General features: G+C 37.6%; 3 protein-coding genes across 6 annotated transcripts in view; 1 reads left to right on the top strand and 2 right to left on the bottom strand.

The window, feature by feature from the left end:
• Positions 1-1811, bottom strand: part of REXO5 (RNA exonuclease 5) — a 37375-nt gene extending 35564 nt beyond the window's left edge. Inside the window, exon 1 of the mRNA XM_032591625.1 lies at positions 1643-1811. Coding sequence (XP_032447516.1) covers positions 1643-1780 — 138 coding nt within the window. The 5' untranslated portion in view covers positions 1781-1811. The remainder of the gene's footprint in view (positions 1-1642) is intronic.
• Positions 1770-11113, top strand: ERI2 (ERI1 exoribonuclease family member 2). 2 transcript variants are annotated; one of them, XM_030301325.2, is made up of 9 exons: positions 1770-2322; positions 3601-3668; positions 3754-3837; positions 5055-5182; positions 5931-6087; positions 7074-7174; positions 7441-7522; positions 8330-8418; positions 8618-11113. In XM_030301325.2, the coding sequence occupies exons 1-9, from the start codon at positions 2300-2302 to the stop codon at positions 9920-9922; spliced, it is 2037 nt and encodes a 678-aa protein (XP_030157185.1). In that variant the 5' UTR covers positions 1770-2299; the 3' UTR covers positions 9923-11113. The 2 variants fall into 2 exon arrangements, with proteins under 2 accessions (XP_030157185.1, XP_030157186.1); XM_030301326.1 differs by lacking the exon at positions 1770-2322 and having other exon boundaries at positions 3605-3668; positions 3759-3837; positions 5029-5182; positions 8618-10607.
• A 55-nt stretch (positions 11114-11168) lies between these two features.
• Positions 11169-15147, bottom strand: part of ACSM3 (acyl-CoA synthetase medium chain family member 3) — a 57467-nt gene continuing 53488 nt past the window's right edge. For all 3 annotated transcript variants that reach the window (XM_030301328.2, XM_030301329.1, XM_030301327.1), the window contains 4 exons: positions 14776-14903; positions 14567-14666; positions 11687-11806; positions 11169-11298 (listed from right to left, as the gene is read on the bottom strand). In XM_030301328.2, the coding sequence (XP_030157188.1) occupies positions 11212-11298; positions 11687-11806; positions 14567-14666; positions 14776-14903 (435 nt within the window). In that variant the 3' untranslated portion in view covers positions 11169-11211. The remainder of the gene's footprint in view (positions 11299-11686; positions 11807-14566; positions 14667-14775; positions 14904-15147) is intronic.

Here is a 15147-nt window from a genome sequence, read left to right as displayed (position 1 = left end):
TGTTTCTTAACCAACTCCCCCCAGCCAAAAAAATAAAATAAATAAATAAAATAAAAATTTGTAAGTATCTTTCCATAGCAGTTAAATATAACAAATACAAATTTTAATAGTCCATTCTCTAAATTTACCTCAACACCTAAAATTTATGTGAAAAAATTCATCATCGAGGACACTGTTTTTTGTAATAAATTATGAGCATCGTTTTAAAATTCCCTGTACACCTGGATAAATTCTCCAGATAAGTTCCTGATCAAAATAAAACCTACAGTTGATCCTTCACACCTTTACACACAGGTTTAAATTGTGTGGATCCACTTATATGTGGATCACTTTTGGTAAATACAGAATAGTGCTGTAAATGTGTATATATCCGTGTTATTTTCTAATTTGGATGGTTGCATTGTGGCTACGTAGGACTGTTTATAGGAAATACATACTAAAATATGGGGGTTGGTGATCATGAAGCATTGTTTGCAATTACTTTCAAATGCTGGCTGGGATGTTTTTGGTACTGTTCTTGCAACTTTTAACTTTGAGAGTGTTTCAAAATAAAAAGTGATGAGATTGTCTATTTCCTTAAACTTCTCACCACATTAACCCTTAAAAAGTTGTTCTGCCAATCTGATAGGCAAAAAAAGAAAAAAAACAAAGAATCCCTTTTTAATAGATGTTTTTAACAAATGTTTTCATAGCACTAATTCCCTTTTAACATACTACAGGTATCCCTAGCTTTCTGAAACCTTGTGTTCTGCCACTTCCCTCTTAAAAAAAAGACCTGTATAATCACTGTACCTGTTTTCACTTTTACTTTCAGCATGTTTCACAAGCCAGTTACAGAAGCGGGCACCCCTCGCAATTAAATTGGCACAGCCAAGCTCCTTCTCCAAGGACTACACTGAACAAGAAGCCCCCATAGCTTTGATCTGTGTCTGTGAGCATCTACACTTTATCTCTATTTTGTGTATTAGTTAGCAAGATCTGTCCTGAGATATCTGAAAGCTTAACAGAGGTTATTTAGGGGGTATGAAAATGCTTAATTTTTTTTTTTATAAATAAATGCTTCTTCACTTTACACCATTTCAGCTTACATTTCACAGGAACGCTCTACTTTTGGATAGTGGGGGAAACCTGTATATAACTTCTATTTGTCTTTCCACTACAACTAAGGAGGAACCTTTATTTACTGATTCTCCAAGTATCTAGGGCAGTGCCCAGCATATGGCAGACAAGAGAAATCTGATGACTGAAGAGATGAGCCAGATATATTTGGCTCTCAATAAATGGCAGGGGTGATCATCAGCTTTGTTATGTCCCTACTGGTATGTAAGTTGTACGAGCGCAGGGAGTTTTGGTTTTCTGCACTGGGATACCCCCAAAACCTAGGACAATTTCTGGTACACAGAGCAAATTGTTGAGTGAAGGATTTGTTGAGTGAACATTCTTTTAGGGTCGCAGGCACCTTACTAGGTTTAAACCGCCAGTATCAGCCCTGAGGCAGGTGGTAATCCACTATCATTCCCATTTTACAGAAAGCCTAATGAGTGGGTGAGGGCGACCAGTGTCCAGGGAGGATTTGGGGCCCAGAAGGCGGCTGGGGAGGCTCCAGCCCCGGGACCGCCCACTCGGGCTCCCCGTTGCTCACCTTGGCCTCAGGCTGACTCTCCTCAAGTTCCCAACGGGCTCTCATCGCCTCAGCCGCCCCGACCAGCATGTTCGGGCCTCGCCTCCTCTTCCTGCCCTTCTTGAGGTGCCTCCCGGCCCTCTCCCTCTGGGGTTCCATGAGTCTGTGGAGAAAGATGTACGAGAGCTGAATAAACGCCGCCTCCTGACGGGGAAACAGCTGGGGCTTCGACAGCCTACCGCCTCCCTCAAATCCTCTCTTCAACTGCGTGTACGGAGACCTCCCAGACCTCCCTTAAAAGCAAGGCTGCCAACGATCCTCCCCGTTCCACCGAGACCAACGGTTTTTACCGTCCGCTCCAGAGGCAAGATTCTAAACGGTTTTCCAACGGCTCTACAACGGTTCCCCAACGGCGCAAACAGCGCCTCCGCCCGTTGGAAAAGAGGAAAGTTACTGCCAAGAGCCTTCCCTGCCAAACCACTCCCCGCGCCCCCCCGAACCCCGCAAATGCCGAAGAGAAGCCGGGCAGAGAAAACAGGGAGCAGCTACCTCCGCCTCAGTCGCAAATAGACCGCAGCCTAGGCTGCCGCCTCAACCGCGCCAGGCTTTTGAACGGACCGGAAGTGGGAGTCTGACGACTTCCGGCAGTTGGGCTGGGAGGAGAAAGGAGAGCGGAGAATGGCTACCAAGAGGTTGGCGCGGTACGCGAGGGGTTTGGGGGGCTTGGGGTGGCTCCTGGTCCGGCGCTGGGGACCGCGGTAGGGCTAGGCAATGGGCATCCGCGGTGTCAGGCTTCATGCTCTGTATCCTGGCGTCTCCGACCTGCCTTCTCTGGCCCGGACTGAAAGATCTCTGTCTGGACCTCGGTCTCGAGCCTCAGGCCGCCCTCTGCGCGAGGGTGGAAGGACCGGGTTCGCGACTGTGTGGCGTTGAGCCCGTGTCTGCCCATTCTAGACCTCGGGAAACGGGTTAAAGGTGACAGCGCCTGGTAGGCCGTTCCGAGGTCTCAGACAGCCCCCACTGCACCTGTCAAGCGGTTCACCCCATCACTTCCTAGTGATACGTTTAATTCATAATGTGAATTAATTGTGGCCTTCTCCCTGATTCCCGGTCACGCTGTGCACATTTCCGATTTCTAGATGTACTGTAATAATGTATTAGAAGATAGCATGGGCTTCAGAGTTGGAGGATCCTAGGTTCACACACCAAATCTGTGTTCTTTGGCAAATCACCGAGTGTTTTCTTCTCCATAAAGTAGAGGTAGCAAAAGTGACTACCTCGTACCATTGTTGAGGATTGAGATCACCAGAGTTCAGTGCCTACTATCTAGTAAGCAATCCAATAAATATGAGCAATTATTCCCAGCTCTTTGCACTTCCATCACACCTCCTTTTTCTTTTTTTCTTCCCCCATCACACCTCTTAAACTAAAAACTACAACAGGAAGTGTCTGCCTGGTTAAACTCTACCAATTGTCAGAGTGGTTTGTCTTAACATCTCAGTAAGCCCAGCCCTTTCTGTGGACTCCAGAATTACCTTACAGTCTTTTACCATGAATGTCCAGTTTCGTTACGCAGGTATATTTTGAGCTCCTAGAAGACTGGATCAGCCCAGTCTCCTCAGAACTGTGCTTTGCGCATAGCAAGGGCATGAAAAATGCAAAGGCAAAAATAAGTTTGTCAATGCATCTTCTGCAATCACTCAAGTTCCTCAGTATTTACTGTAAAATAAGGGGAGCAGAAAGAATTAGTCTAAGTTTGCAAATATGAACTTTGAGGCTCATGCTGGTAAAATGACTACTAAAATCAAAAGAGGGTGACAGTCAGTATAAGAACCAAGGTCTTTTGCTCTCAAAGCCTAGTTCAATTTCCTCTAACATTGATACATTAATAATGAGGGTTATATCATTAGTTTGTTAGCATATTCAGACAGGAGCGTGAATGAGTTTGTTGAACATACTGGGTTGTTTTACATTTTTAGGCAGCTTGGATTAATTAGAAGAAAGTCAGTTGCACCAACAAATGGAAATGTAGGAAGAAGCAAATCCAGTAAGTAGTGTGCTTCATTTCTTTACATGTTGTATCCTTGCACTTTTAACGCCGGTAAAGCATAAGGATACCCTTTGTTTTTCAGAGCAGTTGTTTGACTATTTAATTGTCATTGATTTTGAATCAACATGTTGGAATGATGGGAAACGCCACCAGAGCCAAGAAATAAGTAAGTCTGGACTGCTAATGACCAAAGCTAGCCCTAGAGGAGTCACTTTAAAGTTTATAGATACAGGGGTACCTAGATGGCTCTCTTGATTAAGTGTATGGCTCTTGACTTTGGCTCAGATCATGATCTCAGTTCATGGGTTCAAGCCCCATGTCAAGCACTGCACTGGCAGTGCAGAGCTTTTTTGGAATACTCTTTTCTTCCTTCTCTCTGCCCCTCCCCTGCTCACGCACGCTGTCTTTCTCAAAATAAATAATAAATAAACTTAAAAAAATAAAGTTTATAGAATAAAATCAGTCAATAGTGTATTTTTCTTTTCAAATTTTTATTTAAATTCTAGTTAGTTAACATACAGTAAAATATTGGATTCAGGAGTGGAATTCAGTGATTCATCACTTACATACAATACCCAGTGCTCATCCTAACAAGTGCTCTTTTAATACCCATCATCCACCTAGCCCGTCCCCCACCCACCTCCCTCCATTAACCCTCAGTTTGTTCTCTTTTAAGAGTCTTTTACGGTTTGCTTCCCTCTCTGTTTTTTTCTTTTTTCTCCCCTCTCCCATATATTTATCTATTTTGTTTCTACATTCCACCTACGAGTGAAATCATATGATATTTGTCTTTCTCTGACTGACTTATTTCACTCCATCCATGTCATGGCAAATGGCAAGATTTCATTTTTGATGGCTGAGTAATATTTCATTTCAACAGTTTAAAGAAAACAGATAGTTTATGAATTGGTAGTTTACTATAAAACCTGACTTGACCAAAGAAGAGAACAAAAACCTAATATCTAAATGTATCATCATATAAAATGATTTTAGAATTCCATACAAAATTTCAGTTGTATAGAAACTGAAAAAAATACCTTTGCAAAAAGGAGTACATTTTAACTTCTGTGTGGTCTTCTTATTTAATTGTGGTATTCAAGAGTTTTAAGTGGGTATACTCAAAACTTTAATATTCTGACTTATTCTTTGGCATAGTTTTATTATAACTGTTATATCACACTGTTTAGGTCATTTTAATATGCTTTTACTGAAACGATGGTATATGATGCTATAAGCTATATATATATATACATATATATATATAATTTATGTATATAATGTATACAATACTGTATGATGGTACATTATGTTTAATTTAGAGTGATTACATCATTAATATAACAATTATACATTCCAGTGTCAATTGGTGATTCTTTCATATAGTTGAATTTCCAGCAGTGTTGCTGAGCACATCAACTGGAGAGATTGAATCTGAGTTCCATACTTACGTTCAGCCTCAGGAACATCCGATTCTTTCTGAGTTTTGCATGGAACTGACAGGCATAAGACAGGTATGCCCTACCCTTTTCCCTTTCTCTCTTCTCATCCTACCCCTCTCCCCCAGAAACAAGTAAGTGTGATGCAAATATTAAAATTCATCAATCAGTTAAGGGTTGCCTGGGTGGCTCAGTTGGTTAAGCATCCAACTCTTGGTTTTGACTTAGGTCATGACCTCACTTTTCATGACGTAGAGCCCCGTGTCTGGCTCTGTGCTGACAGTGTGGAGCCTGCTTGGGATTCTCTCTCTTCCTCTCTCTCTGCTCCTCCCCTGCTTACACTTTCTCTCTTTCTCTCTTAAAATATATAAACTTAAAAAAAAAACCATAAAATTCAGTAATCAGTTTTAAAAAGAAAGGGAAAACTATATACCACTTGGAATTAGATTTATGCACTGTTAGGAGAAATAATGTTCCCTCTAGAACTCTGTCAGAATCTTTAAAAATGAAAAAGAATAGTATAAAAATGAATATCAAATTTATTTTATGGAAATTAAGTGACATCAAATTTCTGTCAGTCAGGATTTAATTACTATATTTCAGTGTGATTTTAAGTAGAGCAACCTAATTTTTCTTATCTTGCAGTGTTCTAATCATTATATTCTCTTGCATGTGTTTTAATATCTTTTTCACTAAATAAACTCTTTGCCAGTCCAAACCTCTTCTTTTTTATATCCCCCTATAGTGCATAATTATGTGCTAATGATGTGTTCAATAATTATAGAATTTTATTGTTGAATTCAAATTTTGTGGCTTTACTCAGGCTCAAGTTGATGAAGGAGTCCCTCTGAGGATATGCTTATCTCAGTTCTGTAAATGGATTCAGAAGATTCAGCAACAGAAGAAAATTATTTTTGCTACTGGGATTTCAGATCTGTCTAATTCCGAAGTAAAATTATGTGCATTTGTTACTTGGTCAGGTAAAAAATAAGTTAATATCTACAAATCATAAATGAGTAGGATTACTACTATGTAATTCTTCATCTGTAGTAAGAATTATACTTGTTAACCTCTTGGGACTCAAAAAGAAATCTAAGTGCCTAACAGATGTTAACCAAGGAAAGTAAGTTTATTCATATTTTTCAAATTACCATTCTGGGATACCTTAAAATTTTAAGACTTAACTTTAAGAATATTTTTAGATTTTTCCTCTCTGTTCTGGTTCCAGGCAAAGATGATTTAGTGAAAACTCTTATGCTATTTTCTACAATCTTGAATAAAAAGAATCTTAATTCAACTCACATCCTTTGTTTTCACACTAGGAAAAAATGGGTTATTAAAGTAGATGTTTTGTATGCCTGTGATATAGCATTGCCATTAATAGGCATTGATAGCAATGCTGTGCCATTGATAGCATAGCATTGATAGTCATATTTGGTTTTAGGTTTCTGTAAGATGTCTGGTTTCTCAGTTACATTAGTTTTTTCCTAGAATTTTAAAAACAGATAACCTTCTCCATGTAGGCCTTGTAACTTGACACCTTATTCGTCTTTCTGAAATATTTAGTGTGTTTTTTGGGGTGTTTAAGAAATCATTTTGAAATTTAGTTACCAACTTAATTTCTTAATAGTAAATTATGTAAAGTGAATAATTGTTAGATATTAACAGCAATGAAATTTTATTTTATATTATATAGTATATTGTTATAGCATACACATTATAGCTTATACACTATATATGGTACATATACTATAGAATATAGTATGTTTTGGTGGTATACTGTATATTATGTATATTATGTTTTTCTAGTATATATGCTGCCGAAGCGAGCACTATATTATGTTTTTATAAATTTTAGTATTTTATTTTATATCATCTTTCAACCTTTTATTTATAAATGGCGATAGCATAAGTAAAAACTGCTTGGCATCTTTGAATTTGTTCTATTTTAATATACTTAATGCAGACTGGGACTTGGGGGTTTGCCTGGAGTATGAGTGTAAAAGAAAACAGCTGTTAAAACCTGTGTTCTTAAATTCTTGGATTGATCTCAGAGTAACTTATAAGGTAAGCGTCAAAGATGGGGGCATGTTCACTTTTCTTCTACTGAAAGATGATGAAACTTCATCCCATGCATGGCTGTAGGTTACTATAAATGAAATGTTTTCTTTTGAAACTTTTACATAAATACATTTTTTAAAGTCTGTAAAACAGCACAACATAATAAACACATTCCAAATCTAATAGAACTAAAAATTATGAAAAGTAAGTGGTTAATATATAGACTTTCTAATAGTAACCTTTTTTGGATATGTCTTCTTTTATTTGATTAGATTTTCTATAGAAGAAAACCAAAAGGACTAAGTGGTGCCCTGCAGGAAGTGGGAATAGAATTCTTGGGAAGAGAACATTCTGGTTAGTATAAATTAAAAATAATTTTATTATCTAAGTCATTTGATTTTTAAAAAAATTTTTTTTTTCAACGTTTATTTATTTTTGGGACAGAGAGAGACAGAGCATGAACGGGGGAGGGGCAGAGAGAGAGGGAGACACAGAATCGGAAACAGGCTCCAGGCTCTGAGCCATCAGCCCAGAGACTGACGCGGGGCTCGAACTCCCGGACCACGAGATCGTGACCTGGCTGAAGTCGGACGCTTAACCGACTGCGCCACCCAGGCGCCCCTAAGTCATTTGATTTTTACAAAATCTTTCGTATGAATCTCATGTTTTTGGTGATGTCATTAATAAAGAATATCCTTCAACCTAAAAAAACCTCCTAATCTATACTATACCATTCAAATTATTTCTGACTTTCAAATTACTAGTATTGTAGGATAAAGACTGCCATCTAGTGGGTTAGTTGCTAAAAAGAATGGAAATTAGCTAAATCAAATGGAGATTTAACAAATGCCCAGATAATACATTGAATTAGTGAAAAAACCAAACAAGATCATTAGATTACTCACAAAACATGGCCCCTACAGAATGCTGCTTACAGTTTTGCGAACTGTAATAGATTTTTATCATCTTCTCTATAAATGTGTGTGATCTTGTTTTTTATTGGTACAGTTGCCACAGCTTTTTGCTAGTCTAATTTATCATGATTAAAATTAGTAGATGATCATAAATAGTATGCTCCAATTTAAATTGTGATTTCTTATTTTTGCTATACTTCTTTATGCTTGTACTACTAAATTCAGTGTTTGATATCTATTTACTCAGGGTTGGATGATTCTCGGAATACTGCCCTTCTTGCTTGGAAAATGATCAGGGATGGTTGCTTAATGAAAATTACAAGGTCCTTGAACAAGGTTAGTGGTATCCTGCCTCTTTATTTTGTTATATCAAACTCCAGAAGTAATCATAGGTTCATGGAAATACAGATACCATTGCATGCAATCATTGATAAATCAATGAATGATGACATTTTTCTTTTTTTGTCAAATCATATAGTGTATAATAAATAAATTATGAATGTACAGTTTCTAAAGCTATTCTGTGGAATTATAGGTTCCCACTAAGAAGAATCCCAAAATTTTGGCCAGAAATTTGAATACGAATCAAGTTGAAGAAGCATCGGCCTGCAACAGTAGCATTTGGGGTCTGAGCACATATGATAGGGAGCCTAAAAATACAGTAAATTCTCATGAAAAAGTTCAGTTGAGGTCAGCTGGTGTGAATTCTCCTATAAAGGGACAAGATCAGTTCCAACTAAAGAGCAATGTAAAAGTGGGTCTTCATGGTGGCAAAGGCTATTTATCTCTTTTTAATACAAAGCCCTCTACTTCCCTGGAGCAGTTGCAGTCTCCCAGCTTGAATACACCTATGCAGAAGCACATAAAAAATGAACACCTTGCATTTAGTACCAAACCTAAGTCTTCAACAGTTAGTTCAGAATTGGTACTTATTTCAACTACCATTTCATCTGTTAATCATATTTCTGATATGGAAATGAGTTCTGCTCTTGATTGTTTACCTATGTTGGCTGATTGGGAGGATGTAGCTTTACTGCCAGCATCTCAGCCTGAGCAAAATATAGATTGTATACCTCCCATTAATGACTCAAACTTAGACACTTCACTTAATTCCATAGAAAGATTAATGATTTTAAAGGAAGGCACAGAAGAAACTCCTCAAAACTCTGAGACCTCTAAGTCTATTGTTTATAAGAGTCCACATACTACTATTTATCATGTAAAAGATGCCAAAGATCAAGGTTCAGTTGCTTCTGACTTTAAATTACCTGCATGCAAATCAAGTAGCTCCAACAGTATTAATGCCAGTATGTCTCATCCTTCAGTTTTGGGGAAATACCCCCTCCTTTTAGGTAGTACTAAAAGGAATCCATCCAGTCTCCCAGCTTTCCCACCAGCAAAAAAACAGTCCTTCACTATTCATGAAGAAAAGCCTACATCATCTGATGGCTTCCCAGTGAGAAGTTGTTCCCAGAAGGTCCTCCCCTCTGTCTTAGCTTCTACAGTTAACCTAGAAGGACCTTGGAAGAGTGGGAAAATGACACCTCCATTATGCAAGTGTGGCCGAAGATCTAAGAGACTTGTTGTTTCTAATAATGGACCAAACCATGGAAAAGTCTTCTTTTGTTGCCCAAATGGGAAATACCAAGAAAATAGAAAATGTTGTGGTTATTTTAAGTGGGAACAAACACTTCGAAAGGAGAGAGCCAACAGCAGCATTCTGTCTCATTCTCCGGGGGGACCCACTTTTAGTTCCCCAGAAATAAGCCATATTTGTGACAGAAATGTAAATTTTTCTACTAAAAATTCATTGAGACTCAGACCTTCAATGAGGAATTGATAAACCTTCCCTATGACTAAACTGTGTTTTTACTTTAATGTGACTTTTTGTGTGATAAAGAGAAAAAAGTGTATAGGGCTACAAGTCATGGGGACTTAGCATATCTGAGTTCTGTAGACTGCACTGGGGCTATTAAACACACATTCATGCACACACACTGAAAATGAGAAAAAAATTGATTTCACACACTTTAAATTTCCTTGATCAGTTATCTAACACTTCTCTTGTATTCATTCATCTATGAATCCTGATTGTTCCTTGAATTTCCAAACATCATGAATATTCTGATAATCGTCTTACACTTTTATTTTTGTCATATATTAACGTGCCAAATTTATCATACTTTTATCAAAAACCACAAATATTTTGTATATTCTATTAGATTAGATATAATAAACAACACTAGTATATAACATCCTTCTTTTACAGATAGACCTTGAAACAAATTTAAACTGTTTTTAAATTACTTGAATAAAAATGTGACTATTAAAAATCCCTAGTCTATTTTCAGGTAGACGCTTGTACTTTAAGAATTAGGAAATCTGATATATTTTTTTATTTTTCTAAAAACTTTTATTTATTTATTTTGAGAGACGGAAAAAGAGCACGAGAGGGTGGGTCCAGGGAGGATAGGGAGAGAGAATCCCAAGCAGGCTCCACACTCTCAGGACAGAGTCTGACAGCAGGGCTCAAGCTCATGAACTGTGATATCATGACCTGAGCCTGAAATCAAGAGTTGGACACTTACTGACTGAGCCATCCAGGAACCCCTAAAAACTTTTATAATAAGTTGTTTAGTTTTATTTCAAAGCTTGAAGATTTGTTCTGATTTGTACATCAACATACCAGAAGAATTACTCAACTAGAGTTTGAAAACCAACACATCAGAAACTTGGTTTGGATAATACATGTTTAAAAATTTCTCAGCAATTGATGGTATTCTTTTTATATTACCAAAGTCATGAGAACATTGACACTAATGCAGAGGAATTTACCAAATATTTTATTTCAAAATTCAGCCTCTGATGTTATAACCACAAGATATTTATTTAAAGATTTTTTTTTTTTTTTAAGGAATCCCTGCATCCAATGTGGGGCTCGAATGTACAACCCTGAGATCAAGAGTTGCATGCTCTACTGACTAAGCCAGCCAGACACCCCAACCATAAGTCATTTTAAATCAACAATTTACAAGTATACTATTATATTTTTAATCACCTCTCCATAATCTTGTATTTGTACAGTCTTTGTTTTATAGATACTATGATAAATAATAGAATGGAATGGATTTAAATCATTTCCCATTCTTTCTTCCTTAGTTCATTTCTTTTTATCTTCCCACTGATAGTCTTTGGCAACTCTTGAATAAATTCTACCTGTTGGTATCAAGGGAAGAAAATTAGCCAAGAAGTTTTCATCTTTAGACAAATCCAATTATATAGCAGTTTTATTATCTCTAAGTGAAAGAATTAAGGTACCCATCTGGGTGGGTTTTGGTAACAACCAAAACAGCAGAGGTATTGTTGAGGAGTTTTTTCTTGGTATTTAGTATTTACTACAAGTCCAGTTAGCCAGATGACCCAGAAAATTATGTCAAGAATTTCATTTTAATCTCAAAGATTCTGAATCTTATACATGTCATTAGTTCAGTTTGGAATATTTGGTGTGACATGTTTGAGGAGAATATTCGTTAAAATGGAAAAAGTAAACAGCTGAAGTTTTTCAGAACACTAAGCAAATTGTCATCATAATTAGAACACCTACCTTTCTGGGATATTTATAAGGTGCTGTAATTTTTTTTACATGTTCCTGAATCTCCTTTTTTAGTTGTTCTTGATCATGTGACTTGTAATCATGGCTCAGAACAATAAAAGCCTTTACTACCTGAAAAAAAAAAAATTTGAAACACCAGGAAGAATGTTATGCATTTTTATGTTTCAGTGTGTCTTGTTTACTTTCTCTTACTGGGAATCTAAGTGCCTGGGATTGGGGGCAGAAGGCCTCATAGGGTTTGATCCCAGCTCTGTGCTCTTAAGCCAGCCATTTGAGTCCCACACCTCCTGTTCTGTATCTAATTCAAGAATTTCTGGGACCCCTGCTTTGCCAATAACTTGAACCTTCTTACCTAAAAACATCTTGAACTTTACTTTCTGACCTGTTTGTGTTTCTGAGCTGTCTTTGCTCTTGACTTCTTGCCTCATCTTTTATTTCCTTCAAGAAAATTTCTTCGTAGAAACTTGACAATGTACTAAGTACAGTCTCTTAGGTAACAACCTAGCCTATCTAGCCTACTTTCTAGATCCCCACCCTCAGTATGGCCCTTATAAAGAGTATTCACACTTAGTTTGCCATATCCTTGTGGAAGGGAATAGTTGAGACTGCACACTCTTCATTCCAGAGACACTTGTGTTGATGTAAGACTGTGAAGATTCCAACAGCCACTTTGCTACTACTCTGACCAATTACCTGGCCCTGAGAAACGAGCAAAAGTGGTAGTGACCGTTGTTCTCTAATTGACAGAAGACAGGGAAGACTTCATCACTTTATGCTCACAAATGCTGTTTTTCTAAATTCACTCTTCTTTGAAGTGTTCTGGAAAATCCTGCCCAGTTTTTGGATCATGTATATACGCATTTATACAATTTTATCCTATCCATTTTTTGATATTTCATAAAATGTTTTTGTGTTTATACCTACTCTTCTGCTTTATCAACATTTTTATGAATTAAATTTATCCTTGCTATAAGTGAATAATTCAGATACACATTGAGAACTAATATTTGTAATTATTAGTTTGCATATTGATGACTTGTACACCTTGGATAAGGTCTACTTTATTTTTATAAAAGTCTTTATAAATCATTACATAAGATGGTAAACTAATAAGGAACACCCTAACATGGTTAAGAGCATGAACTTTAAAATCAGACAGCCTGGGTTCGAATCACACTTGGTTGTGTAATCTTGGGGAAATTAGGATACATTTCGGTGCCTCAGTTTCCTTCTCCAAAAAAAAAAAAAAAAAGGTTGTGAGATTTAGATAAGCTTACATATACAGGCCCTATGTAGGGCTTATAATACCTGGAACATGCTAAGTCATCAGAAATATTAAGTATTAGTTGTAGTAGTATTAGAAGTACAAGTTTTTTGTTTTTTGGGTTTTGTTTTGTTTTACAGAGAGAGTGTGTGAGTGGGGAGAGGGACAAAGGGAGAGAGAGAGAGAATCTCAAGCAGGTGCCATGCTCAGCATGGAGCCCGATGTGGGAATTGATCCCATGATGCTGGGATCATTACCTGAGCTGAAATCAAGAGTCCAGATGTTTAATTACTGTGCCACCTAGATGATCTGTTTGTTGTTTTTTTTTTGTTTGTTTTTTAATTTTTTTTTTAACGTTTATTTATTTTTGAGACAGAGTGAGACAGAGCATGAACGGGGGAGGGTCAGAGAGAGGGAGACACAGAATCTGAAACAGGCTCCAGGCTCTGAGCTGTCAGCACAGTGCCCGACGTGGGGCTCGAACTCATGGACTGCGAGATCATGACCTGAGCCGAAGTTGGCCGCTCAACCGACTGAGCCACCCAGGCGCCCCTGTTTTTTGTTTTATTTTTTTTTTTAATTAAAATCCTTAAGTGGGCTTCAGAATTTCTCTCAAATTCTATGCAAAATTTTGCATTTTTATGAGAAGAGCCTATAGTTGTGCTATTTAATATAGTAATCACTAGCCACATGTAGCTGTTTAAATTTAAATTAAAATGAAATAAAAATGTTCTCAGCCACACCAGCCATATCTCAAGTGCTGTATAGCCATGTGTGGTTATTGTATTGGATGGTGCAGATAGAGAATATTTATGTCTGTCATTGCATTAGTTTATGTCCAATGTCCTTCAAATTCCAAAAAGCTGTGTGATCCTACTGGTGGAGTTCAGAGTGAAGGAATAAATTTTAATCACCAGCTCAATTCCCTGCTCTCATCTATCTGGAATATTGGGGGCCTTGCCTGGCAAAGGGGACCTGAAGAGTGGCATGGAAACTTTAAACCCAAACTACCATTTGACCAACCCCAATAAGAATGAGCTTTCAAGGGTGCCTGGCTGGTTTAGTCAGTAAAACGTGTGATGCTTGATCTCAGGGTCGTGAGTTCAAGCCCATCATTGGGCATTTACTTTAAAAAAAAAAAAAAAAAAAAGGAAGAGCTTTCAGGACTCCTGTCTTATTCACAGCTTTTTTTGAATTCTCTACTTGGCTACCTACTCAGCCTACTTCTAATTGCTGCCTCGGTTCCTACCTTTGACCTTGCTCCCACCCCTGATATGTGATGCCAGCCTATCCTCCTCAACTACATAAGGGACCATGTTGTTTCCAAACCTGGGGAATAACGCGATTCTATCTAGCTGACCTCTGACATCCTATCCTACTGTGAACCTGAGTTGTTGGCATTCACACCATCCCTGCATGGAAAGAATTCAAATTCCTTATATATATTTTCAGTCTTTAGCAATTCTTTCCTGACTAGCATATTTACTAATGACTATGTGACTTGCAAAGTTAGTGAATGAATCATTTAATTGTTTCCATAAACTGTTGAAAAGTATGTGTTAGACAGCCAACAAATTATAAAGTGGAGATGAATCCATTTTTTTTACCTCTCCCCTGATGGGATCTGGGCTGCTGACAACAGCTGCCTCTGCAACTGCAGGATGCTCAATCAGGGCACTTTCTACCTCAAATGGTCCAATTCTGTAACTGGGAAATAAACATATGACAGGAATATATAAAGGTGAGCAGCAGGTTCACTCTAGAACACTGATGATCAATTAACTTAGACGTATGCACAGATGAAAAAGAAAATTACCCAGAGGATAATATGATATCATCTGATCTTGCGACAAACCAGAAATACCCATCTTCATCCATATAGCCCCGGTCCCCAGTGATATAGAAATTGCCTCGTAGGGTTGAAGCTGTTTTTGTAGGATTATCCTGTGAAACAAGTAGCATTTTGTTAATATTACTGTGAATGTGATTTTTCTGTTCGGTCGGATTTTTAAGTGTTGAAGGAGAAAAAAGAAAGTTTGGTTTCTTTGAGAAGCCTTGGAATGAAGAGAAGCCAGTGCAGGAAGTAAGGATGCAATTCCAGCATTGAGCTAGCCCAATCAAAGAGAGGTAAACTACAGTTACAAAGACTAGGCATGCTGCCATCCTGAGAATTGTCTATGATGATCAC

This window comes from Lynx canadensis, chromosome E3 (assembly GCF_007474595.2).
Source record: "Lynx canadensis isolate LIC74 chromosome E3, mLynCan4.pri.v2, whole genome shotgun sequence".
In the NCBI taxonomy this organism is placed as follows: Eukaryota; Metazoa; Chordata; class Mammalia; order Carnivora; family Felidae; genus Lynx; species Lynx canadensis.
This window is presented reverse-complemented; position numbering and strand designations above follow the sequence as displayed.

Bases quoted from the DNA above. Each gene is read 5' to 3' on its own strand.
- ERI2 (XM_030301325.2), top strand. From the start codon at position 2,300: ATGGCTACCAAGAGGTTGGCGCG. The intron at 3,669-3,753 runs GTAAGTAGTGTG...TTTGTTTTTCAG, and splicing joins TGTAGGAAGAAGCAAATCCA to AGCAGTTGTTTGACTATTTA. The intron at 6,088-7,073 runs GTAAAAAATAAG...TACTTAATGCAG, and splicing joins TGCATTTGTTACTTGGTCAG to ACTGGGACTTGGGGGTTTGC.